Source organism: Perissodus microlepis, chromosome 23 (assembly GCF_051167445.1).
Source record: "Perissodus microlepis isolate ML-2025 ecotype Zambia chromosome 23, ASM5116744v1, whole genome shotgun sequence".
In the NCBI taxonomy this organism is placed as follows: Eukaryota; Metazoa; Chordata; class Actinopteri; order Cichliformes; family Cichlidae; genus Perissodus; species Perissodus microlepis.
This window is the reverse complement of record NC_140482.1, coordinates 13,155,911-13,182,835: the sequence shown is the minus strand read 5'-3', so window position 1 is coordinate 13,182,835 and position 26,925 is coordinate 13,155,911. Positions and strand designations below refer to the sequence as shown.

Here is a 26,925-nt window from a genome sequence, read left to right as displayed (position 1 = left end):
TGTATTCGTACCTACGGTGGCCCTGAGAGGCCAAACGGACTGCAACTTCAGAAAACACTTGCAAAAAGAAAAATGCTGCAAAAAGGAAAACGCTGCAAAAAGAAAGACGCTGCACTGCAACTTCAAGAAAAACGCTGCACTGCAAAAAGAAAAAAGCTACAAAAAGAAAGACGCTGCACTGCAACTTCAAGAAAAACGCTGCACTGCAAAAAGAAAAACGCTACAAAAAGAAAGATGCTGCACTGCAACTTCAAGAAAAACGCTGCACTGCAAAAAGGAAAAACGCTACAAAAAGAAAAACGCTGCAAAAAGAAAAGCGCTGCAAAAGCACACAAAGCACAACGGAAATAGGAAAAAAGACAACGGAAATGTTCCTGGGGAGACAATAACCCGACGGACCAGTTGCACGAACCAAAACATGTTAACCACTGCGCTAGGACTGGGACACACTTCAAAGAAGTGGAGGAGAGGTAAATGTGTTGTAATCTCATGATTCTAATAATACTACAGATATGTTTGCAGTGTTTGGGAGTAACGAAATACATGTAACACTCACGTATTTAAAATACAAAATACGAGTAACTGTATTCCGTTACAGTTACTGTGTAAATAGGTGGTATTCAGAATACAGTTTTTTTGTTGAAATAAATAGATTACACATCATTATTTTCCTATTTCGTATGTTAGGCTATGCCCTCTGTATTTTTGTTAATTCCACTCTGGTGGAAACCCAAACAAAACAAGCATTAAGAGGCTCTAATGCCTGTGTCTCAGTTTCGCGGCCCATGCCACCTCTACTTGCGGCAGTATAATGACATGACAAAATATTTTCAATAATTATTGTTCAAAAAATTAGTTAATATGAAGGCAATAGGCAGAGTATTACAGGCATAGCGATAAAGGATGTGCCCTCATGTAGTCCGTGCTGCAGGGAGAATGGACGTTAAGTTTCTGTGAGCCAGGGAGTGAGAAAAAGGAAAGTGGAAAAGTATGAGTTCTCACCTAGCAGAAAAGGGAGATGGAAGCATGTAAATATAATAATAACCACTGCAGCCAAAAATAGTGCCTGACGAGTCCAGATGTAAGTACACTGTTTAGACTCGACTGTACAATGTGTTTGTGTTTTCCTCCGAAACAGTAAGTTCGGTTGGAGCAGCCTTTCAACGCCTCTCTCTGCCTCTCGCTAGCAAAGTTGACCAAAACTGTAAAGCTAGTTCCAGGTGCGAGCCAGACACTGAACCCCACGTATTAGCCAAAGGTCCCTTTACAACAGTTCGGAGCTGCAGATATATATATATATATATATATATATATATATATATATATATATATATATTTGACTGTTTTGTAAAATAAATTGCTAAAATCATACAACTCATGTTTTTCAGGTTAAGATGTATTGTCCATTCTGTGGATTCCAGTTTGAGAACTTGACAAAATTTTGCTGTTCCTGTGGAAAAGACATAAGTTTTGTACCAGCTAAAGATGCTTCCACAGAACAAGAACACTCAAGAGGTAATTTTTTTCTGAACTTCCTGCTATTGTAACTCGTTCTATATGGAAAAAAGTTAAAAGGGCAAGATTTGTTCAGGTGTTTGTAATTTACAGATAGTGTCATAAATGAAAAAAAAAAAGGAAAACTATAGACATCAGGTGTCATGTGACTAATAAATCTGCATTTCTGAAAGCAAAGACATTTTTCTGCTGGATGTGACTGTGGGGAAGAGGTAGATTTTTTTGTGCATTATGTTCATATGTTTTTTGAATAATGACTTTTTCATGTTTGCTTTTGAATTATAAACAACGATAGACCAATAAAGAGTCTCTCTGTCTTTCACCCTTTTTTCCTGTTCAGCCAAGACAGTTGTTCAGCAGTTCTTCAAGTACCGTGAAGGTAAAGAGGCAGAAAGGAGGATGTTCTCAAAATCCAAAAAGAAATCAAAGAAAACAGTGAAGGTATAAATACAAAGTTTTTTAAATGTTAATCTGTTGTCTGACAACACTTTTCTAATATGTGACCACTTTTTTTTTCCTAAAATATAATCTAGATTTCTGTTGGGATCATGAACAAAAAGAGGACTGGCATGAGACCCATAAGAGGGAAATCACTACCATTACATGTTGACCCAAGCTGGTCATCTGAGAGGCTGTTGGGTGCTGCCATTAAAAAATTTAAAGCTTTCAACCAAGATATGAAAGATGTAGAATACATCCTGCTCTACCCTGATGGCTCTCAAATAAAAAATATTCCAGGAACTGACACACCCTTTACGATTGAACTCTACAAAGAGGCCGTTGGCAAGCCTTACCAAAGAATTACACTATTTGTCTGCACACTTGAGGACTTTTTGTCAGAATGTGAGTTAAATAGAATTGCCATTAATTCTTTTTTATACTCATATTGTTAAAGATTACTGTGTTGAAGATTTTAACCAAAGTATTTCATACGTTCCCACAGATGTTAGTGTTTCAGAAGTTGAGGAGGATGATGAAGTTATCGTTAGGGTACCACCCGTTACGTCACCCCTCTCTGACACAGTGGTATGTAAATCTCAAGGATTCATTAGTTCGAAATGTTAGTGCTCTCAGTTCCGGCATAATGCATTCAATGTCTGGATATAAGACTAATATCATTCTATCGTTGTGTATATATAGTGGTAAGAATCTGAGCAGCCATAATCAACGAGTTTGGTGTTTGATGATTTTATCTGACAGCTTTGGTCAAGTCCAGAAAGCAGTACACCAGAGCCTATACGTCGGTAAGTTGGCTACCTTCTAGCACATTGATCTGGCCTCTATGGCAGGTATATAAACATCTAATGTTCTTAACACTTTAATGTTAGCATTTGATGGCCACAAAAGCATGTTATGTCTTATAACATTTTCTTTTTATCATTGGATCTATGTTTTATAGGTCAACTTCAATATCCCAAACATCTGATGTGCAAGTACATAATACTCTTTTGTATAACAATGTTGCATATTTAATTGTTAAGTTTCATTTGCATGCCATTACATCTGCAGTTGTTATGGTATTGTGTTGTGTTTGTGTTTATGCTGAAGGTTCAGTGTGGTACAGAATCTCAAATGGCATCCACATCAGGAGAACATACTACAAGTTACAAGTTAGTCTTAAGTTATAAAATTACATGATTTCCCCTAGGGATCAATGAAGTATTATGATTCGATTGTGATTCTAAAATTTAAAAAATATGAAATGATATATCTTGTAAATAATTATAAAGTAATAAGCTCAGTGAAACCGTTTTTTGTTGTTGTTGTTGTTTTTTAATTATAGAGGTTCTCTATCTAATCCATAACTTGAGCAAATTCAGTCACGGTGAAGTACTTCAGACCCAACCCAGCCAAATGTAGAGCCAGAATTACTATTACATAAAATGTATTTTAATCTTCTGTTTTTACTCTCCTTTGACAGTATCTATACCAATATCTATGCACCTGTCGTTATTGACAGCAGTTCTTCAGATGCTGAGGGAGAGGAGTTGCAAAAGGAAAACTGGTAACTTTCATATCTCGAATAAGTACAATAAACCCATAGTGTGTGACTTGCAGTTAACCTATTTATCAAATTTTTTTTTTTTACTAAAAATAGTGCTGGGTACTGCTGCTATTTTTGATCCTAACCTTTTACAGGAGCAAACATAGCTTAACTTTTCCTGTGAAGTTATTCTGCTGATGATTGTATTCAGGAAAAAAAGATTCTTAAAATTATTTGGTTGCTGATGATTGTTCTTCAGATTACTATTTTGCTTTTTAAAATTAATTAACAGAAAAAGGCCAATTGATAAAGCAAGAAAAATTACTTAAAAGATATTAATAAATAATAAATATAAATACCTTGGAGTACACATTGACAATAAACTGGACTGGGCTAAAAACACCACAGCACTTTACAGGAAGGGCCAGAGTCGTCTCTATTTTTTGAGGCGACTGAGGTCCTTCAACATCTGCCAGAAAATGCTCAGGATTTTCTATGAGTCTGTTGTGGCCAGTGCGATCCTCTATGCTGTTGCATGCTGGGGGAGCAGGCTGAGGGTCGCAGATGCCAACAGACTCAATAAACTAATCCGTAAGGCCAGTAATGTTGTGGGGATGGAGCTGGACTCCCTCAAGGTGGTGTCGGAGAGGCGGATGCTGTCCAACATAAAGACAATGTTGGATAACACCTCCCACCCACTCCATGACATGCTGGTCAGTCACAGGAGCTCGTTCAGTGAGAGACTGAGATTACCGAAAAGCACCACTGAACGACACAGGAAATCTTTCCTGCCTGTGGCCATCTCCCTGTACAACGCATCCACTTAACACACTGGTTACTGCTACAAATACACATTTCTTTTCCAGCTATTTATTTATTTATGAGTGACTTATGTATGTATATATATGTATATATTGTACTATTCTTAGTTAGCGTATTGTCTGTCTTGTCTTAATGTTGGTTTATAATGGAGCACTGTAACAAAAAATAATTTCCCCCAGGGATTAATAAAGTATTCTGATTCTGATTCTGATTAAACAAAAAAAATACATAAAGTGTAAATTAAGGTTAAAGGACACTCTTTCGAGGATGCCAATGTTCACATTTTGGACAGAGAGGACAGATGGTTTGAAAGAGGAGTGAAAGAAGCCATTTATGTCCACTGTGAGCGACCATCTTTGAACAGAGGCGGGGGTTTACGACACCAACTCTCTACCATCTATAATCCAGTTTTGAGATCCCTTCCCAGACGCCTTAACGCCCACTCACATCCTGGGCCATCTGACCTCAGGAATTCGCATGATAAGGTGGGGCCAGGTTTCACAATGAACACACCCGAAACTCTGGCTGATTGGGACCCACACCCAGTTTCACACCTTGGCTCAGGCGATTAGAGGATCATCAGGGGGTCCTTTTGTCCCTCTGTGGGGGGATACTCCCACTAGGTTTATATCTGGGACTCTCCACCATTTGACCTTAGAACTGAAGAAGCTTCTCGGATGAGAGGTGAAACGTCTTCAAGTAACTTAAAGAAGTCCAGACGCTTTTCTTTGCAAGCTCCTTTGACTACGATGACCTGGATGACTGAGAACCTTCACAGACATAAAGTGTAAATAGTGTAAATATTTTGTTGCTTTTCACTGACTCATTCTACAGTGATGAACCTGATGGATTGACGGCTGCAGATGTCATCTCAAATCTGGCTCTGAAGATCAACAAAACCTCCTGTAGCAGATTCAACATTAACCGAGCCAATGTCTGGGATGGTGCCTACCGAGGCTTCAGAAGGTCTTCATATAGTCCCAACTCTGGCATGATGGTGAAATTCTCTGATGATGTGGGGCTGGCTGAAGAGGCAATAGACACAGGTGGGCCTACTCGAGAATTTCTCACCCTTTTGATGGAAGCCATAAGGACGAGAACAATATTCGAAGGAAAAGACTATGCCAAATATCTCACATTTCATAGTAAAGGTATCTATTTTTTTCACATTTTTTTCCATGGTCAAAATTACTTTATTATAATGAATTGTCTTTATCTTTAGCTGCAGATAAAAATGAATATTTCTACGTTGGAAGAATGATTGCAGTTTCCATTGTCCATGGTGGTCCAGGGCCATGTTGTTTATCTCCAAACTTCTTTATGTACCTTGTTGGAAAAGAAAAGACATTCGAGGCACAAATTGATGATATACCAGATGAAGAAATCAAGAAGGCTCTACTAGAGGTAAATTTGTGATGTTATGATTATGACAAACGCCAATAAATGCAAATTTTTAGTTTTAGTTATCCACTTAACATAATCTTGGTAACTAACTGATGCCTGAAATGATTACGGATTGTGTAATCCAAGACTGTGTTAAATTGCACATTAATAGACAGCATGCGAAGGATGTCACTTGTGCATGTGTATGTGTGTGTAATATATATTTTTCTCTTTAGATAAAGAATGCAACATCTCTAAGTGAGCTCCGAGTAATCTCAGAAAAACACTCAAGCATGCTCCAGACAGCAGGATGCTGTCGATTCATGAGGACACTGGAGGATAAGAAGAAGGTAGTAGCGGATTACATTCAGTGGTACTTCATCTACCGAAACCATCTTTCCATCCAAAGGTATAGAATTCAGACTATTATGTGCCCATTTTACAAAATCTTTTCAGAAGAATAAATTGTTACTTTTTTTTTTTATTCCCGTGAAATTTAAAGGACGGAAAAAACATATTCTAAATGCAAGACCTTTTTCAGGAGGACTTTTTTTTGTAGCAGGATGAGTGTCTTAGCTAGATAAGAATGTTGTGCAGTTTTGCTTTCTTGCACAAATAACATTAAACATTTTATTAAAAATTAGACTGTTTTCAGAAAGGGTCTAGCAACACTGGATTTTCTAAACGCCCTGGAACAGCATCCTTCACTCTTCTTCTCATTCATGTGCTACACTGAGACCAGGCTGACAGCTGATCTTCTTGAGAACATCTTCCATGTGCAATTTGGTCCACCTGGCAGCTCTAGGCGTCAAGAGGAGACAAGAGTACTAAGCTACTGGCAAGACTATCTGCTTTCTGTAGAAGGTATTAAATTTGGTTGAAAATGTTGAAATGAGTACATTTATGTCAGCAAAGTGTAATGGCACCTTTTTCCTGTTTATTATCATTAGAAATAACTTTTATTCTCTTTACATTTTCAGAGAGAAATGGAAGTCTGTCTCTTGAAGACATCCTTATGTTTGCAACTGGACTGAGAGAAATTCCTCCTGCAGCAATTCAGCCAAAGCCACAACTTCTTTTCCAGACCACTTCACGCTTCCCTGTAGCAGATGTCTGTGCAAATACTATCAAAATCCCAGTGTTACACAGTTATGAGGACTTCCAAGAAGCCATGGATTATGGCATCCAGAACTCTCCTGGGTTTGGGCTTCCCTAAGGTCCAAGTCCTTTTGCTTTTAAGCCACATTTATGGTTTTAGCAAACATTTGAAGTTTGTGATTTTAAAATCTGAAAATTTTGTTTCTAATAATTTATAATAATTTCTGTAAATCACATAAAGTTTAATGCATCGCAAAAAGTTCAATCAGGTTTTGGAATTTCAAAAGCATAGTATCATAGTGGGACAATTGAACAAGTTAGACATATTTCACTGTGTTAAGAAATTGCCAATGTAACAAAATAAAACATTTCTGAAGTATTCTAATGTACTGAGACACACTAGTATAATAACACAGGGAAAAAAATCTGATAAATTCAGTTAAAAGGCTTTATTTAATCAAACACTTCTGTGTTTGATTACAATTTTTTGTAAGATATGCAAGTTGTTCTTGGAGTTAAAAAAAAAAAGAAAAAGAAAAACCCACATAAATACAGGTCCCGCTGAATGCTTTTGTAAACCTTTGTTTGTAAAACAGATCTCCAAATTAATCAACGTGTTTGTTACAACACCTAATTAAAAGGAACAAGTTATTTTGTACAGTATGGTCTTTTGATTTCTTCAGGTAGAAAGCGTACACACTGAAAAGTTGACGGTAGTGAAACTATTTATATAAAAACTATGGTACTATTTTTTTCAATACTCATTAAAGTTGGTTTGTGACAATTAGTGTCAGTGGTAATTGTACCCACATCTAGCAGATGATTTTACATTGACTTCTAAAGTCCAGTCATATTTTTGAGTGTTATATAATTTTCAACTGCAGTAGTCCAGTTGACTGGTCGAGGGAGCTCACTCTGTCTTTCCAAGTTTGTGAAATGAACCTGGAGATTGTCGTCCCCACATAGACTGTACTGAGCAGGTAGAATGTCATCAAACTGGTGCAGGATTTCTTGAGGCACTTGGAATCCACACTCTCTTCCACCATACCTTAGGTCAGTCAGAAAAATGAACAAATTCAGTCACTTCTCCATGTACTATCCTTCAAGGTTACAGCAAAAGCGCAAAGTCAATCTTATAATTAAAAGTCAGTTCTGGAAATTGTGATTTTAAAGAATCTTCATTATGCATATATCTACATTTGTCATTTTTAGCCAAGATGTGATCCAAAGTTAAAATATGATTGTCTAACATTTATTTTTTTTTTTGGAAAAAAATATAAAAATAAAACGTATGTGCATGAAGTCAGAGAACAGAACTAATGGCAAAACACAAGTGGCAGCTTTAATTTCTATTCAGCAAAAAGGTGAAAACAACAAAACACACTATTCAATTGCTAAAGTGTGTGTAATACCTGCTGTGAGTAACAGTTAGGGCAAATTGTTAAACCTAAATGACATACTGCTTACTTAACTCAAGTGGTTAGGTCAAGAAAGAAAAGAGTGCACATAAGGGATGGACTGTTCCTGAACCATTTTATAAATGAACAAAAGGTTTAATAACAGCAAGCTGGACAGGTATCCTGCACATACAATACACTATACTGAGGAAGAAAAATTTTAGTAAAACTATGAAATAAAATACATGGACTAAATACATACCTATGAGGCAGGTGATACATGGCTTCTGGTTTACCAGATGGACAACAAGATTGGCGCATAGGTCGGATGGTGTGAGTGTTCCAGAGATCTCTGTACTCGTCAAGCTCTTTTTGCAAGACATTGAGGAAGACATATCGCAGAAGGCATTTATGTTCATGACTGCCGTTGAAAAGATGCCTCTCCCTCAGGTCACTGAAGAGTTCAATCCAGAACTGAGTTCTAATGGTGGAATGACAAGGCATATAAAATTTAATAACACAAGTAATTCAATGTAATTGTCCTCTTTAAAAAAAAGTCGTAATCTTAAGAATATTGAAATGTGCGCAATTTCGTTCAAAGAAAAGCTTATTCACATGTTCTGAAGTGTTTCATCAATGCACTGCAGGAAAAAAAAAAGCAACTTCACACAAATAACAAAATTTAACAAAATGATTAATCCTTCTGTTATTCCTGCATTTGGCGGTTGAACTTAAGAAAAGTTGTAATATACAGGTCTGTCCATATAAATGTACTATTTTGTTTCTACATGAACACTGAAGCTGTTATCACTTGTTAGATAACACACAGAAATCCAAAAGCTAGTGAAAACATCAGTATTTTTTTTTTTGGCACACAAAGTCGAAGAAATGTCTGAAACGAATGACCTCCTCTAACAAATTTCTGTCATGTTGGATCAATGTTCTTATATTACTCATATTACAGTTCTCAAATTTGAAGAATCCCTTGTTCTTTTATTTATATGACTCCCTACAGGTAAACTATTTGATCTAGATGTTAGTTTGGTACTACGTAGGCACACAAATTTGAATAAATTTTACTCAATTTTAAATACATCAATCTTTACTGATGCCATTGCCTCTAGGATTTATAATAATTTATTAAAATGTTGAATGTCAGTTTGTTTGTTGTTTTTTATAGTTCCTTTTTAGGACTTTTGTGGAATGTCTGAGTAGGATTTTCTTTTTGAGTGTGTTGTTTTAATACAAACAAATGTCACTGGTATACCACACCATTTATTATATTTTTTGAAGCAGTTGTGCATCACATGAGAAAAATGTGTAGGTGACTATGTTTTTCTTTGTTTGTTTGTGACTGTAATTTAATATTTGAGTATAAAACCCCACCCACAAAAAAAAGTATATCGCTGACCACGAAACACCTTCAGAACCATTCAATTTTAGTTTCAGAATATATTTTAAAAGCCATGTACCTTTGCTTTCTGAACGAAGACCACCAACTTTCAATCCGTTGATTTGTAGTTGAGGTACCATACATATGACTGTGGGCTCCTGCAAGTTCATCTCCATGGTCTGATCTTAAAGCACAGTGAATGGCTGCCATTGTGCCATTTTCTGTGCCACAGTCTGTACGAAGGCATGCTGGAAGTTGACCAAACCGTGACAAGCACTCCATATAATATTTTGCAATGATACCTGGGTCATTATTTGAGCTGCCACAGCTGAGCCACATAACTTTCCTTGAAAATCCATCGACACATGCACTAATAGCAACACCAAAGGGCTTCAGCTTATCATAACCATCCACATGCCACACTTGATTTGGTCCTTCTGAAAAATATCCTCTTCGAACAAACCTGCGTTTACAGCGACGCTTAACACCATATGGATCTAGTCTTGAGAGTATGTGCATTACATCATTTCTTTTAACTTTCAGATTATACTTTTGTCGCAGTGTCTGACACATGGATCTGTAACCCAGAAGCTGACCTGAGCCTCTCAGTTCTTGTGTAACAGTGGAAATGACAATGTCAGTGGGAGTAAAGTCAGTCCTTCTAGTCATTCCAGCATCTTTTAGCCTCCTCTTTAATGTTCTCAGACTCATACAAATATTATGCTTGTTTTCAAGAAAATCCAGGATCACTTCATATGTATGGCCCTCAGAGAAATACTTATTGATGATGTCTGTGACTGAGACTGGGCCTAAGGTTGAAGAGAAAACATGAAAAGATAATTACGACCACAGGAATCCACAAATGCACTTAATAAGTGTTTAAAAAAAAAAAATACCACATCTGAAACAAGTCTCAATAAACATGACTCAAGTATTTAATCTTCTTGATGTGTGCTTAAATAAAGGCCAGCAAAAGCTCAAAGAACATGGACCAGGATTCAGGACTTATCACTCTCATTAAGACCTCTATGCTGACAACTCAAAATGAGCAAAATTAGAGAAGTTAGAAGAATTTTGTCACTGTGTACATATGTCCTATTAAGTCATAAACTAGTTTTTAAAATTATGGCAGGCTTAAACCAGAATACAGTTCTTAGTACCTACCAATTCATGCCTTTACGGTTTTTGGAATTCTGATTTATCTTTGCATACAGAGTCTTTAACAATACAAAAACCTTAGAATAAGGAAATGAATATAGTACTTTTGATTTGGCACATGAATAATAATCCCCCCCCCCCCCCCCCCCAAAAAAAAAAAAAAGTTAAACACGCACTACTGAAGCTACTGTGGTGTATATAAGTCATTATGAAGCAATTAAAAGGTGAGCAATAAATACTAGAACTTAGGAAAGTGAAGTGCTTACCATTCTCTATAAAAGGTGCTAAAACTTGAATGTTAGTTCCACAGGACCCACAAAAAACTCCAATTTGCCCCACTAGCTGGATTCCACAATATGGACAATACATTGCCTGATGAAGACACAATGCCAAATGAAAACCTGAACACATTAACTGCAATATTCCTTAATGACTTTGACTTATTAGTATTTGTTCTCGAGTTTAAAAAAGCTTCATTTCTAAGGCTACATTAAACATTAACTTTGTTAGAATTATCTTTGAATGTATATTCCAGATATCTGTAGTATTATTAGAATCATGAGATTACAACACATTTACCTCTCCTCCACTTCTTTGAAGTGTGTCCCAGTCCTAGCGCAGTGGTTAGCATGTTTTGGTTCGTGCAACTGGTCCGTCGGGTTATTGTCTCCCCAGGAACATTTCCGTTGTCTTTTTTCCTATTTCCGTTGTGCTTTGTGTGCTTTTGCAGCGCTTTTCTTTTTGCAGCGTTTTTCTTTTTGTAGCGTTTTTCCTTTTTGCAGTGCAGCGTTTTTCTTGAAGTTGCAGTGCAGCGTCTTTCTTTTTGCAGCGTTTTCCTTTTTGCAGCATTTTTCTTTTTGCAAGTGTTTTCTGAAGTTGCAGTCCGTTTGGCCTCTCAGGGCCACCGTAAAATAAACAGATGGGTTCATCTCTCCACTAGAAAACACAGATATTATTTTATTCTTTAAATAAGCTGCCGCTACATGCTGGATGTTCATCTGCTGGGAAAAGTCAGTCAATGCTCAGTTCGTTTCTGCTCTGCCCGGTTAGATAAACCCTGGAGACGAAACAGCGGAAGCCAGATGTTCCTTTTTTTACTGTGAAAGGAATGCAGCTTAGATTTGTGGTTTTGTGTGAGACTGGCTGGGTCAAAGTTGTGCCAAAACCCCACGTCGGCATGCGACGTGATTTGTGCGTGCCAGGCCATTCGTGCACGCGCATTTATGGTTTTGTAAGAGAGCGAGGGGGCGGTTACACGTCGGTTTAGACATGCGTGTGCACAGGAAGCTTCTTCAAAGAGAAAATGATCCGATTTGTGAAGCCGAACTTAAGACGTTGTGCAGAAATGAGCAGTATTTCTTCAGGGTTGGATGCACAGATTTGATAAATGGTTCTACGTGTGGTCAAGATACATGCAACTGTGAGCCCTCAAAGGTTACACACAAATCACTGTGCACATTTAAAAAGCTTGTTTTGGGCTTGTAGGCATTTAAAACACTTTCTCTCTATGCAAAGATCATCAGGTTTACACTGCAGTGTCAGATAATGTTCTTTAAACTGATTCATATCATATCTAACAGCTGCAGAGGTACAGAAGACGAAATATACATTTGTATTTTTTAAAAGCTTCCTTTGTCTGCTGTTGTTTTTAATGGCCTGGTCCTTCTTGGTTTCCAAAGGGATGCTCTGCCTTCTTTACTTTTGTCTCTAAAAGATGCCCCAAAGGTGTTTCACTTGTTTCAAGTCAGGCAACACACCTCTCCAGGTGATAGTTTTTCTTTTGCCTGTATTAGAAACACTCGTGAGTTTTGCCAACATGTTTTGCTTTGTCGTCATCTCTTTTCTGGAGGATTCTGGTGACTCAGTCATCTCGTTAGCTTCTGGTATACGTTGAGGCATTCATGGTGCCACCTACCAAAGACACCTCCTTCATGCAGCCTCATAAGATAAACTCCTACCCCCACATCTAATATTCTCCAAATATTCATCAAGCGTCTTTTCATGTTTTATTTATTTTGTTTTTTGGATTCCCATCACACACAACATGAGTGATCGTGTCACCAACTCTCACAGAAATTTGCAAATCCACTTTTGGCCCTTGTGCTAACTAAGAAACAGTCTTTAGTGTCATTCCTGCACATCTTAGTTCAGCTCAGTTCTTTTCCATGTGGACACACGGTGGACACAACCCATTAACAAATACTGACAGCGCTTTGGTGTCCGAGCATTTCACAGGCCAGAAGAAAGTCCCCTGCGTTGCAGTATGCATGCGTTTGTTGCATTGTTTCAGCTGTGGAGCAGTTTTCAACTTTGAAATACCGCAGTTACTGAAGACACACATCTCTGTTGTATTCTGTACTCACTCATGCAAAGCCATCAGCAGAGGGCGCTCAGAGCCCATTTATGAAACATACTTCACTTGCTGTCATTCTATCAACAAATTACTGAGCAATCATTCATATTTTCATTTTCAGAAGCCATGTTACTCTCTCAGAAGAATTAAGAAGCTGATGGGAGGATCCATGGGAGGAAGTGGGTGAATACAGCATGTATTCACTTGTCGATCCATCCCTCAGATGCAGTATAAAAGTATAAATGTAAAGGAGCTGCAGCTTCATTGTGGTTATTTGGGATAATTTTATATTTGAATCCAATAAGGTTTTTAATTTGAACAAATATGATGCTAACACTTTCATTCCAACAGTAAATTAAGTCTGGAAAAGTCAGACTTGCATTGTTACTCCAACCTAAATGGTTAAAAAAAAAAAGAGAAATCTATTAACTAGTTTCTCGTTTGAAGCGTTTACCTGAAGCTCTCTGAGCTCTCCACATCACAGCCTGCTTCTATTGGCTGTCCATGTGCACGTCAGCAGTCACTGCTGCATCCTGAGCCCCAGCTGTTGCTGTGTCACATCTTTTTTACACCAGGGGCCGAGGCTTTGGTTGACCTAGTTGCTGAAAAGCCCATAAGGCAAAGTCAAAAGCAAACTACAGATTACACACAGAGAGAACGAAGTGTTTTGTAGCATGAATTGATATTTATTGGTTTGGAGAGGAGTCTGTTTCTTTCTTTCTTTCATGTGGTTTTAATAAGTTGTACGACCAACAATGCTGACTTTGTGATTTCAACCACGGGACATACTGTGTCAGTCAACTTCAGTATTAAAAGTACAGAGAAGCATCACATCAAGTCCACCTTAACCTTTACAACACCAATGTGGACTAAGTGGCACAAATCAGATACTGAATATTTGAAAGTCTTAAAATCCTTTTCCTGTATCCCATATCACATTTAGGTGAGCTCTTCGTTGGACCTACTTTTCTTGTACAACAGCATCATGAATTCATCTGAATCGGTTTCCATTCAGTAAGAGAACGTTTGTATTTTCCAGATTCCAACAGATAGCAGACAGTGAAGGCAGCCATGCTCACTGTCCACTTGAGTCTTTGACTACATCCTCATTCTGTGGTAGACTGAGCAGTTCCTGGATCCTCTGCATGTCTTTATTGGTTTCCTCCACCTGAGAGCTCACATTCAAGTTGGAAATCAGCTCATCCGTCAACTGCAAACGGGCTGTCCTTTTATTGGAAACACCAGCTCTGATTAACCAAGAAGCATCAGGATAAAATGACACTTTGTATTTATTTCTGATAGATCTTACCATTCTGCAAGCTTGTGCTCATACAGTTCCCTGCGCTCTCTCCTGCGCCTCTCTCGGATCGTCTCTCCAGTCAGGGACTGCAAGGCAATGACCAGAGCACCAACCGGAATCCTGTGTAGAAGTCAGTGTGTATAACTGTAACTGTGATGCACACCTTTACACTTTTACACAGAGCAGTTCATCAGATAGTCTATGTTGTATAACATAAAACATATCAGATGCCTGTTCAATGGAAGCATCGACACTGTAATAACTTCCTTAAACAGTTTCTACAGCTGCTGCGGCCCAGCTTCTCCGAACCCTCCACACTTTCCACTCACACCTCTACGACATGAATAAGGAAACCATAATGGTTAAAGATCTGGAGCGTGATGTGCTTTGCAATTAGCTGCCTGCTTTCATGCCGCCCCTTCTGCCCCAGCTACACCTGGCGTAGCCGTGGCTGGAGCCATTTGCCCACATCAAATGCTCCAGGTGGCTGGCCACTGAAGCAGACAGTGAGAGGAAGAGGAGGAGGGAGCCGTGCTAGTGGAGGGCCAACTGGAAGTATGGCTAAGCCATTATGGAGTTGACCACAGGGATGATCCAAACTAGACCCTCCTCTGTTACACCATCAAAGGCAACACACTCAATTTGCAGTTATACAATCTGCATTTAGCTGTGTGCGCTCAGCTGAAAGGATGAGCGAGGCTAAAGTGGGCCAGGGTGTGAAGATGAGACAGAGGATGAAGCACCTCCAAGTCTACATCAGACCACGGTAGAAGGACACAAGAGGCTGGAATAACACCGATGGTATAAAAGGAGAAGGGCAGCTGCTGCCTTGGCCCGTCTCCTTGGTTCAGTACCCAAAACACTGTCCTCTGTGGTACACGAGTCCCTCTGGCACCACGAGCAGATTTGGAAGGGAGTGGGGAAGAGGAGGAGGAGGGGGGAGGTTCAGCTGGGTGACAGAGGGTTGCTGGGAGGGGCGCAGCTGGCTGCCAGAGTGCTCACTGACTTCGAGCACACAGGCATGAATGTAAATACACACACACATACACGAGAAGGCATGCATGCATGTCAAAAAGTAAATACACAGCATCTGATAATAGAAGTCAGCTCAGTACTGAGGACTGAGCATGTTCTATTACATCAGATGGAAAAAAAAGTTTAACATGCACTGTTGGGACTAGAAGTCAAAGAATTCTTGTAGAAGCAGAAGCCAGCCTTACCCCAGCACTGCTCCGATGACCGAGCCCGCTACCAGCCCTCTCAGGCCCAGGTTCAGTCTGAAAAGGCCTACAGTCACAGCTGCTCACATACAGAGTTTCATCATTTCAATGTGCAGGAATTTGTACTGGACATGTTGAAAGAACACTTTTATTGTCAAGCAATAATTAAACATAGATTCTGGGTGTAACTGAACAGACGTGTCACATTTTAATATCATCACATACGGTCCTATTTTAGTGGGCATTTATTATAGAAATAACTGAAAACAATCACAGTTGGAACTACAACCTGCAGGCGCCCTGATCAGATCACGTGACTCACCTCCAGCTGCAACATACTGGCTGACTGCGTCTTTGTCTTGGTACACGGAGAGTCCCGTGCTCACAGAACTACACAGGGAGCGAGAGGAAACGCACACGATGTTGAGTCAGTGAGGCCAAAACAAACTGACCGAGGTATGCTAGCAATGTTAAAGCACTCACATCCAATAAACATCTGCACATTGTTTATGTGACATTCAGCATTCTGTGCATTCTCCTGTTATTAATACTCCAGATCCACAAGCTGATTTGACCCCTTGTAAAAGTAACACTACACACACTTTCCTCACATGCTCCACCTGTTTTTTGTTTTTGTTTACCTGAACAAGGTAACTATCACAGCCACTCTCCAGCTCCATCTCCATCCATATCTTATAAACCCCCGGACAGCTGCATTGTGTGCTGAGCGCTGACAGACAGAACAGGCACAGACAGACTTTTACTTTTATTTGCAGCATTATTCTCAATGCTCCACTTCAGACCACTGAATAATAATTCAATTAAATAAGAAACTATGACATCACAATTAGGGCTGCCACGATTAGTCGACTAGTCACGATTACGTCGACTATCAGAATCGTCAACGACTGATTTAATAGTCGACGCGTCGTTTGAAGCTTTGTAAGATCACAAAAGACGCAGGAATAAGTAGTGGGACTTAAGAGTGTAATAACGGACTAAAACAGAAGATGGCAGCAATGCATGTACAAGGATGCCAGCTGCCGTTAAACCCCGAAGAAGAAGAAGCAGCTCTGTCCCAGAATTCATAGCGCAGCCCTGCTCAGTTTCCAACAATGGCGGCAGCTAGTTAGTTTTAATATTACTCTTATTATTCTTTCTGGGTCACAAAATAAACGTTTAACATATTTTCAGGCGAGAATGTATCCGTGTAAACCTCAAATATCTGCTCAGTTTATCAAGACACCACATATTTTCAAAAGCGCTCCGACGTTTTCGGAGACGTCTGTTACCCACTAGCTCGATAGCTAGCCGGGGGCAAGGCTCACTAGAGCCCGTGAGAACACCGGACTCCCGGCAAATCGTTTTCAAACCCACCGCCGTCTTTCGCTACTCAGGTTAAACATGATATATAAGTCACTTAGATAACTTAAAAATGTTATTGTTTGGCTTTTTGTAGTATTTTATTTGTTCCTGAGTCGATCGGTTTGGCTGAGATTAAAGTTATAGTTTTTACACAGCTGAATAAACATCAAGCAGACAACTGATTATCAGAAGTGTGAGATGCTCAAGAATATACTCCGGTGTCCCGTTATATTTTAGATAGCAAGGAGTTTATTAAACTTCACTGAAACAATCTGCAAATTTCATTAAAATTTAATAAACTATCATCTTGTCTTTATTTTTAGTTAGCACATACCTTAAACACTTAAAGCTATAAGCTAATGATAGTTATATAAGAGCAGATGCATGCTGCAATAAGCTGTAAGTCCAAAGGATCCAATGGATCTGATTAGTCGACTAATCGCAAAAATAATCGGTGACTAGTCGACTATCAAAATAATCGTTTGTGGCAGCCCTAATCACAATATTAAAGCTGAACACAAACATCATTCATGGAACATTTGCACCCAAAACCACAGTAGATATGGTTTTAAAGGCACAGATTTCACTTACCACTGCGTCCACACGATTAGTGTATAATTCTGCCTGGCTGACTTGGATATATCTCTCCCTGGCGTGGCGAGCTGCTGGCAAGCCCCCATAGACAAAGCCTGCAAGTGCACCGAGAGCACCGCTGTTTACAACATTGGTGATCTCCTCTGGGTATTTCTGAGTCACACTAAACAGGGACGAGAATGTTCCTTGTAAGTTTAAAGCCAGTAATGAGTGAACTTGTTACATTAGAAGCCATTAGAGGAAAAAGCCATTAAAACTAAAGGATGCTGCAAGTTTAGTTAAATAATCTTAACTCATCAACTACATGATTCACGATGAATTTGACACCACAGTGTCTACATATACACAAAGACCTTTTCAAAAACACCAAGACACAAACAAGTGAAACAATGTAACAATAAAACTAACTCTCTGTCAAAGAGATCTTTGATGCGCTCCCATCCCGTGCTCGGGAATTCTGGCTTCCCGATGTTTTTCGGGAGGCTGCTGGACGAAGGGATAGCTACAGGAGCAGTACTGGTGAAGGAAGAGGATGATGATGAGGAGGAAGAGGGCATCTGTGCAGGCTGGGCAGCAGCCACATCAGCTGCGTGAACCCTGGGGAGCAGAAAGCAGAAGAAAGGAGGCCTGGCACGCTGGATGAAGCCCTGCAGTTGGCCGGTGCTCAGCGTGCCCTGAGGGGCTGAATCTGCCAGTCGTCTCTGCAGGGCAACGCTTGTCCTGCGCCGCTCTGGATGCATCACGCTTCAGCTGCTGATGTGCTGCAACAGGGAGAAACACATGGTCACGGGCTGAGACGCCACACTCGCCGCCTCAGCTCAAGCTCCATCCTCAAAACCAAGAGCCTCAAGGCGAATGAAGGCCTGGCAGTGCTGCACAGGCTGTTTGACTAAACAGCTGTTGAATTCTACAGTCCTATCAACAGAAACTGGGAAAATAGGCTTTTTTCCTCCCCCAACTGTAAAATGCACTATTGATCTCTCAGAGCACAAAACCTCAGATCTGCTAATCAGGATGTGTCAACTGCTCCGGGGTCAAAGGTAAAAATAAAAGGTCACAGTAACCTTATTCTGCCTGAGATTTTTTAACCAGAGCACAAACAGTAAATATATAAGGAAATGTTCACATTTATTGAACCATCCACAGTAGAAGAAATAAGATTATGAGTCTGAGTCTGTTTGCACCATTGTCTGAAACAATCAAGCTGTATTTGAGAGGAAACAATACTATTTTACAATTTTGTTTATCTAAACAATTTGAATGAACCTAACCCTGTATTTTCACTCCTGCTGTAAGACTGGAGTGGCCACTCAATGACACGAACTCTGATGGCAGCAACTCAATGCATTCAGGCATGTAGACAGGATCCTGACCTGCTAAAGTTTGAACTCAGCATCATAATGGGGAGGAAAGGGTGATGTGAGTGTTTTAGAAACTGCTGATCTACTGGGATTAGAAAGGTAGATTCCTCTGTTGTGTCAATATGGACCAAAGTTGTTTCCAGCACCTTTGTGAGTCAATGTCACGAAGAATTGAGGCAGTTTTAAAGGCAAAGAGGGTCCAACACAGTTCTAGCTGTTTTATCCCCTCAGTAGGGAGAAAAATGGCTTTGGTGATTGATTTGATTTGATTGTGTTGTTTTAACCCAACAAGGTAGAATATTTTTAATAGCATTTAGGCTGTGTTCATCTGAAATGGGTGTTTGTTTATGCAGAACCTTATACAGAGGACTATTTGGATTATTTTATTAATAACAATTAATATATTCTTTTTTTAAAGCCAGTGTGCTGGTGGATAAGTGATGCCACATAAAGCTGTCTCTTCATACAGTGCTCCTGTCAGGTCAAACTTTGCATGTGCTATTGCTCAGACTAACACAGCAGCACCTTATTTATGACAAACAGCACAGTTTTACGTAACAGCTCCCAAAACACGACACCGGTTTTCATTGCGGTCGGTTTTATGCTCCTCGTCTGTTCAAACACTGGTGTGCAACAACCCCTCGTATGGTTAGCATGCTGTTAGCCTCTGACACATCACAGCAGGTGCAAAACAACTTACTTGAATTCCTCTGAAATGAACCGCTTGTTTTTACAAAGACATGCCGTTCCGATTAATGTACGAAAATACAGATATTTGTTTTTCATAATGCCCTTCAGAAGAGCGCTTTACTACAGTTTCCACATAGTCCACCGGCGTCCAAACCTTTCACCCCGGCCAAGACTTACAGCTGAAAGACTTGAAAATAGCGCCGCCTATCGCTGGAGGACTAACACAGTTGCTGTTACCGTTGCTGACACAACCGGGTGGTTTAAGTTATGATGGGTTATTATTATATAGTTATTTAGTTAAGGGGTAAAACCTTAACTAAATACAGTGGACACACGTGAATATTATACATACATACATATGTACAGCAAGAGACAAAAACAAAGACAAAAGCGTGACAAAGACAGTGTTAAAAAGTTTTAACCAGTTTATTGAGATAAAAACAAACACTATGACCAGGCACATCATCTCAGCTTCTTTTTTTCCTCAAATAACCGAATACTACAACATATTCAACATGATCATGTATTAGTTACATCATCTATAATGTCTTGATTTCAAGGCAGCTTTATCAGAAATGGTAAACAAAGTGGTTACTCTGAATATTATTGCTCACTGCTGGCACTTTGTGTAAAAGAAAGTGTCCTTCTATGTATGTTATAAAATCGATGGCGGTGAAATGTAGACTGATATAGCTAATGATTTGCATTCCGGTTATCATGAAACTGAAAAGTCTAGAGTTTTTCCAGTTGCCCAGTAGAGGGCAGTGTAACAAAACTTATCTTTAGCAAAGCTTTGCAATCAACTTCACTGGTGGCAAAGAAGAAACTCTACTACCACATGATCCTCAGACGTTCATCTTACCAGTTTTAGCCACTACTTTAATGTCTGGTAGGTGGACTACACATTATTTTCACTAACTGTACTAAACATAGATTCATTTAATATCAAACTATTTGTTGTTCATTAAATTATTCCAACATGGTAAACCTGGTATCCTTAACTACCACTTAATAATTACACATCTTTTGTAAATATCTGAACACCTGTCATCCATTTCCATTACAGCTTTCAATGACTTAAAGACAGGAGTGCATTATATTTCCATTATGATCCTTTCCTGGAGAATTAAAGTTTTAGTTTCAATAAAAACAACTGTCAGACCAATCTAGGAGCCCATCAGTAGGAGTAATTGCTCTTTTGCTCTCTACATGGACAAGTTACCTGCATGCAACCAAAGCTTGCTCAAAAACCAGATCTACAACTGGAGAACAAAACACAAACCAGAAAGCTTCTAGTACCAAAATTCTTGCCTCTCGCCTACAGAGTCTAAATATTCACATGTAATCTAGTTATAAAAGTTACTCCCAAACTGATATCCACCAACAATCCCTTGGATTTTCCTTTACATCATGATTTCCACTAACCTTGATAATGTCACTATAATATAATCAAAATAACAATCACAGCTATAACTTTTTGACAAATAAAAATAAACTGATGTATAAAATAATGGATTGCCTCTTTAGTGGCTTAAAAACATACGTTATAGTTACGCACTTGTGCTGGTTAGATGGATAACAGGCGCAAAAACAGTCGTCACATCTGGAAGTACTGAACTCATCAAACCAGAGTGATCAGTAAGGACTTTGGCACATAAGCCCCCTAGTGGCACCTGAAGATTCTTGCATTGCATTCTTGTGAAAGATTCTTTCACAAGAATGCATTGATTGAGGGATCCTTAGTGTACTCTTGCAAATGCTGGCTCTTTTAGAGAGACGTGTCAGTCACGTGATCTGATGGAAGAATGTACACCACAGAGAAACAGTGTGCACACTTTTCCCCCTCTTTCAAAAGATACTGATAGAATCTTGTGGGCACAGATTAATTACTGGCAGCATCTACAGTCAGCTGCTTGTACAGCTGTGTAATCTAAGCCCACTAACTGGTGGACATGTGGGTCATTGTGTGGTCCACACTGGTCTCAAACACTGTAATAAACACAAATACATGAAGACAGCGTTAAAGCGTCAGACTTCAGATCGGTAAATAAAAACAGATAAAAACTGAATACTAACAACATGACACAGTGCTGCTTGAAAGGAAACCGTATGCCCTGGTTCAGTTACAGTCAGAATCTTCACAGTCTGGTCCTACACAGTCTGTCTTACAGCTCTGTTTTGCTGGCTCGGTGGACTATCTGGTTGTAGCTGTTCTTTCTTTGGGGTTTGTAGGTGAGAAGCTGGCTGAACTTGGTCAGAAGTCTTTCCCAGTAGCAGGAAACATCTTCCATTCGCAGGTGGTTGAGGATGAATTCCTTCCCCCTGTAGAGAGGTTGGGAAGCAGAAAAGTCACGTAATGCTGGGAGAAGGTTATCGCAGCTACTCCTGCTCAATCATGAAGTTCTGATCTCTCACCTTGTAGCTATTTCCTGCGCGATGGCATCGTTCTCTTTAACAAACTGGAGCAGCTCCCTGAGGACAGAGTGCAGACACATTTATATTTGCAAATTCTTCCTTACTTGGCAAATAGTACTCTTGGGCGTGCATAGAATAGAGATATTTCAAAATAAAACCTGAAATAAAGTAACAAATAAAGTTTGAGAGCTCACTTTAAAATCCCCATCCAGCCTTCTTGTCAAGCTCTCTGGTTTGCTACAAGCTATTAGTTGTTTCACCAGCTTGTTGGCATTTATCCAAACGCTTTGGCTTGAAATATACAGTCAGCGTATCACTATATGTTCAAGGATGCAATTAAAATGTGTAAATTTGCACATTTACCTATATAACAAATTATTATTGTGTGTCATCAGGTTTAAATTGTCAAAGCTGGTTGTAAATACGTTCCTTTGTTCTATAAAAGGAATAAAAAAGGCCTCACATTTTTAAATTGGACAACAGACAGAAGGCTACACACACACACATAAAGACTCTTTTTTTCCTCCATCCACGAACACAAGCTGCCATCTTCCTTTCTAAACCAAAGGGACGTCTTAACAAATACATTTAAACAACAAAACTAACGATGCACACACAGACTTCATCCACATGTCTGAGGACTAGAGATGTCACGATACCACTTTTTTATGTCCGATACCGATATCATAAATTTGGATATCTGCCGATACCGATATGAATCTGATATAGTGTATTTTTAATCAATAAAACTGTTTTTTTAATATCTTGCTGCATTTTGTATAAGTTCATACTGAAGTTTAAAAAAAACAAAAACACTAAAGCTATACCACAGCCACACTATCACGTGATGCATACTGCTTGACGTGCTAAGGTTATGAGCTGAGTTACGTCATGTTGCAAGTTTTGTGAGGTGCTTTCGTGATATTTAATGGATCGGATTACATTTTTTATTTCTCTCCGATATCCGATCCAGTAATTTAGGTCAGTATCGGACCGATACCGATAGTAATATCGGATCGGTCCATCTCTACTGAGGACACAAGCTGACCTACCTGAGATCCGACAGATCCTGCCTGACTGGGATGTAGTGGACCCAGGGCTTGAGCTGAGGGTAAAAGAATTCCTGCCATTCGTCTCCCACGTGAAACACCAAGGAGCCGCACAGGAAGAGATGTTTGAAGCGAAAACTTGCTGCCACACCACGGAAGTTGAACAAATACCTGCAGGAGATTGGAAAGAAGTCATCCGTTAGACTGCATGGCACAACAAAGCTGCTGTAAACTCAGCTATAGGACATGTCTTTATAAATGCTACTTTTGGCTGTTCTCATGCCATGAGGGTGTCGCCACAGCACCTGCAGCTCAATCCTTCTGTTTGCAATGAGCAGCCAATCAGAAGGAAGGTGGTTTAAAGAATTGGAGCTAAAAAGCCTTGTTTCAGACAGAGGATAAAATGAAAGGCAGACCTAAGGCCCAGGATTTCAGGAGGATCATTCTGATTTGTAGATCACACAGAGCTGGGAAAGAGTATAATGGTTCCTCTTTAAATATGAATGAAATACAGGCAATGTCAAGAGAATGAGCTCACTTGTATTTGCAGTGATCTACCAGGGGAATTTCCTTGGCAGGGGGTCTCCCAAGAGTATCCTAAAACGCAGCAAATGCAAAAAAGTCATTTAAAGTCAGTCTGATGGATTCCACTGTAAAAGTGACTAATATGTCCTATAACAATGAAATGATCGTATATAAGCAGGATCAATTTAAAAAGAATCTTACTGATTTCAGATTATTGCAAAAGTCTGTGAGCTCAGTGTGGTGTGGTGTCAGTGTGATTGACCTTCTCAGACTTCCAGGCTTGGTTCTTTGTATATTCTGCATCTACCAGCTCTGGAGCTTCTCTGGACAGAAGGATGAGAGGGTCGCGCTCAGGGCTGGTTCTACCAAAGAAAGAGCACAGTCCAGAAGACATGATTTAGGGTCCTACAGCTAGCTAGACATATGATGTAAATGTATATGAAAAGAAAAAGAATAACAAGAATTTCCATAGAGAGTTACACAAAGTAAACATCTTCACAACACTGACCTGGAACCTCTGAAAAATCCTTTAGACTCTTTCTTCTTCCATGGCCACTGTGCTGCAGATCTAAAACACAACACATTATTAGCAGTAGTACTATTAGAAATGTTGTACTTTAAAATCAACATTTTTTTTATTTAATATAGAAAATTGTGGACATATTCTTTTAATAAGGATATGAAAAAGGACCTAAATTAATTCAAAATATGGAGAACAACAGGAACAGCTCATGATCCGAGCCATACCACATCATTGTCAAACACGGTGGGAACATTGTGATGTCATCAGTATGGCTACCAGTGGAACACTAGTGTTCATTGATGGGACTGCTGACAGAAGCAGCAGGATTCCTCCAAATGCTGGAATATTATTATATTTAAGATTATGGTAATTTGTCCAATTCACTTTGAGCTTCAAAAAATGCAGGACTGTGTATAAAAGTGACCGTAATTTCTAAATTACATTTCTAATTTCTTCAGTGCACATAATTGGACAATGGTCCAAACTGTACGTTCACTAGTCAGCTCCTCTCCTCACTAAAGTGCAAACCTTACTTTTTAAGGTCATCCCTCATCAGATCCCATCTTCCCAGTCCGGTGGGGTAAATGGGCCACACAGCAGGTCCACCTTCCCAAAATGTCCATGCTGGGTACATGATGTCGTTGTAGTCTGAGGTCTACTTAAAAAACAAACATCCACATTTCAAGAACACTTACTGCACTTAATAATAGTAATAATACATCCACGTGTGCCTCAAAAATACTGCCCACATTCTGACCTTACTGAAAGAGAAGACTGGCAGGGTTGGCTGCACCCAGTGGGGGACTTGAGGGTAATCTCTCACATTTACAACCATCTCTAAGTCAGGCAGCTTGTCAATCACCTCCAGTATGAAGTGCTCCACCCCGCTGCACCTGAAAACAGGGAAGTGGCCCACATCATGTCATGGATACAACTACCTGATGTTCAGACAAGTAACAATGACTTGTATCTGATCAATTTCTAAAAATCACACCAGGTCCTGCTTTACCTAGCAGGGAACATGCAGTTTTGCTCCCTGTACAGCTTGTGTCCAATGATCTGGTAGTGGGTTCCCACTCCTCTCTGAACCGTAGCAGCCATGACATCCTGTGAAATCCCCCCTTTAAAGGTCTGCAAGTCATGCTGTAGGACACTGAGACAGACGGCAAAGTTCATATTATGCTTTAACTTACACAATGGGAATGAAGCAGTAAACATGCATGTGATCAGTATGTCAGATACTATACGTAGATCTGACACTTATTTCATAATAAAGAGGTTTCTAACAGAATGATCTTTTGCTTGGATTCAGTTCATATGCAAGAAAGATAAAGTGCACCAACCTTAGGTGGCAGCTACAGTTGACAGGTTCACATGGAGTGTACCCTTTAACAGTATCCGATATCCTTTCTTTAATTTTCTTCCACTGGTTGCCTGAAACATCACATATAAATGGAGATTTTGCTATTTTGTATCACATTTAATAGAGTCAAAATCATTCAGTAGGTCACAAAAGAGCCCAGCATCTAAAAAGAACTGCAGGCCTCACTTGACTCAGTTAAAGTCAGTGTTCTTGATTCAACGGGAAGAAAGCGAGTGGGCAGAAATGACTCGTTGCTGTAATTGATGGAACCATGAATTCTGCTCTCTACCAAAAGATCCTGAGTGAAAATGTCTGGCTGAAGCACACCTATGCAGCAGGACAATGATCCAGTACACACCAGGAAGCAGGAAGTGTTGTTTGCCAGTCTGCCAACAAAGGAAATATTTAGGGAAGAACAGACGTGTTATTTTTAATGTATTGAATCTAACCAGATTCGCAGCTGCCTGTATGCCCTTTTTGTTTTCAGTCCCTTTTACTAATAACAGTTCAGATGTTCATTATTAATTTAAAAAAAATCTACAACACAGATGTGTGTGATATTAAATTTGAAGAAACTTTGAAATATGAGTGGACACCTCGATTGTGCTGTTAAAGTTTGCAGCATATTACAGTCTTAGGCTTTATAAGGGCTTTACAAGGGCTTTATAAGGGGCTGAGAGCTTACTTTTGAGCTTCCCTTTGCTTAAGCCAGAGCATTTGCACAATCCGTTAAAAGAGACAACACACGTCGATGGAGTCTAAAGAACAAGGGAAAACCTACACGCGCGGCTTTTTCGCAGTTTGCAAGTTGCTAATTTACATAGAATCAATGTATTTGTGTAGGTTAGGTTTTTTAGAGCAAGCAGACCATACAGGTTAACAGCACTTCAAGTAACTCCTGCACGAAAAACACTCTGTCATGTAATGGCTCGACTATAAATTATCGTACTGAATGTGAGTGTGAGAGAAAGAGCTAACTCTTACCCATCATTCATACCAACCTAAAAGTTAGCTGCTGGGCTAGTTAGCTAACACCGGTGAATTGATGGTTGCCTATAGCGCCAGAAGTCATCTTAAAGAGCGACGGACAAATAAAAGCTCGCTAGTTCTTTTTTTTTCTTTTCTTTTTTTAACAAATTCAAAAGGCGTAGGTGTTTAAAAATAGATTACCTGAAGCACCGGCCAAACACGCGTGAAAAACTTGCACTACTATTAAAATCCTCCACAACCAAAACCACTCCATTTCCCCTCTATCCTCCAGCTTTGTCTGACGAGGAGAATCTGCGCCGTTGTTATCTGCGGTCCGCTACTTCTGGCTGGGTTACAGTCATTACGGTAATGCTCGCAGTGAAATTCATTTGTTCGTTACCGTAAAGCTTAACACTGAGGGATTGTTGGTCTCAAATCTTCAGATATA

At 39.5% G+C, this 26,925-nt stretch overlaps 2 protein-coding genes, 1 long non-coding RNA gene and 1 pseudogene across 4 annotated transcripts; 1 reads left to right on the top strand and 3 right to left on the bottom strand.

Moving 5' to 3' along the window:
- Nucleotides 1-34: 34 nt before the first annotated feature.
- On the top strand, nucleotides 35-7,961 carry LOC146361016 (G2/M phase-specific E3 ubiquitin-protein ligase-like; annotated as a pseudogene).
- On the bottom strand, nucleotides 7,745-11,956 carry LOC146361015 (uncharacterized). Its single transcript, XR_014799470.1, has 5 exons — nucleotides 11,330-11,956; nucleotides 11,017-11,122; nucleotides 9,672-10,401; nucleotides 8,462-8,680; nucleotides 7,745-7,850 (listed from the first exon to the last, which is right to left on the bottom strand). It is a non-coding gene; the product is annotated as an uncharacterized LOC146361015 (long non-coding RNA).
- Nucleotides 11,957-13,766: 1,810 nt separating this feature from the next.
- Nucleotides 13,767-19,822, bottom strand: timmdc1 (translocase of inner mitochondrial membrane domain containing 1). The gene is made up of 8 exons (XM_084922397.1): nucleotides 19,644-19,822; nucleotides 17,991-18,343; nucleotides 17,580-17,745; nucleotides 16,265-16,353; nucleotides 15,946-16,013; nucleotides 15,624-15,702; nucleotides 14,413-14,523; nucleotides 13,767-14,329 (listed from the first exon to the last, which is right to left on the bottom strand). Exons 2-8 carry the CDS (start codon nucleotides 18,320-18,322, stop codon nucleotides 14,179-14,181), a joined length of 996 nt encoding a protein of 331 aa, XP_084778523.1. The 5' UTR covers nucleotides 18,323-18,343; nucleotides 19,644-19,822; the 3' UTR covers nucleotides 13,767-14,178.
- Nucleotides 19,823-20,040: 218 nt separating this feature from the next.
- Nucleotides 20,041-26,813, bottom strand: poglut1 (protein O-glucosyltransferase 1). Of its 2 annotated transcripts, none has more exons than XM_084922485.1 (11): nucleotides 26,679-26,813; nucleotides 25,489-25,579; nucleotides 25,155-25,298; nucleotides 24,903-25,038; nucleotides 24,679-24,800; nucleotides 24,131-24,190; nucleotides 23,885-23,984; nucleotides 23,636-23,694; nucleotides 23,101-23,268; nucleotides 22,049-22,105; nucleotides 20,041-21,955 (listed from the first exon to the last, which is right to left on the bottom strand). In XM_084922485.1, exons 1-11 carry the CDS (start codon nucleotides 26,749-26,751, stop codon nucleotides 21,799-21,801), a joined length of 1,167 nt encoding a protein of 388 aa, XP_084778611.1. In that variant the 5' UTR covers nucleotides 26,752-26,813; the 3' UTR covers nucleotides 20,041-21,798. The 2 variants fall into 2 exon arrangements, with proteins under 2 accessions (XP_084778611.1, XP_084778612.1); XM_084922486.1 differs by lacking the exon at nucleotides 26,679-26,813 and adding an exon at nucleotides 26,493-26,648.
- Nucleotides 26,814-26,925: the final 112 nt, after the last annotated feature.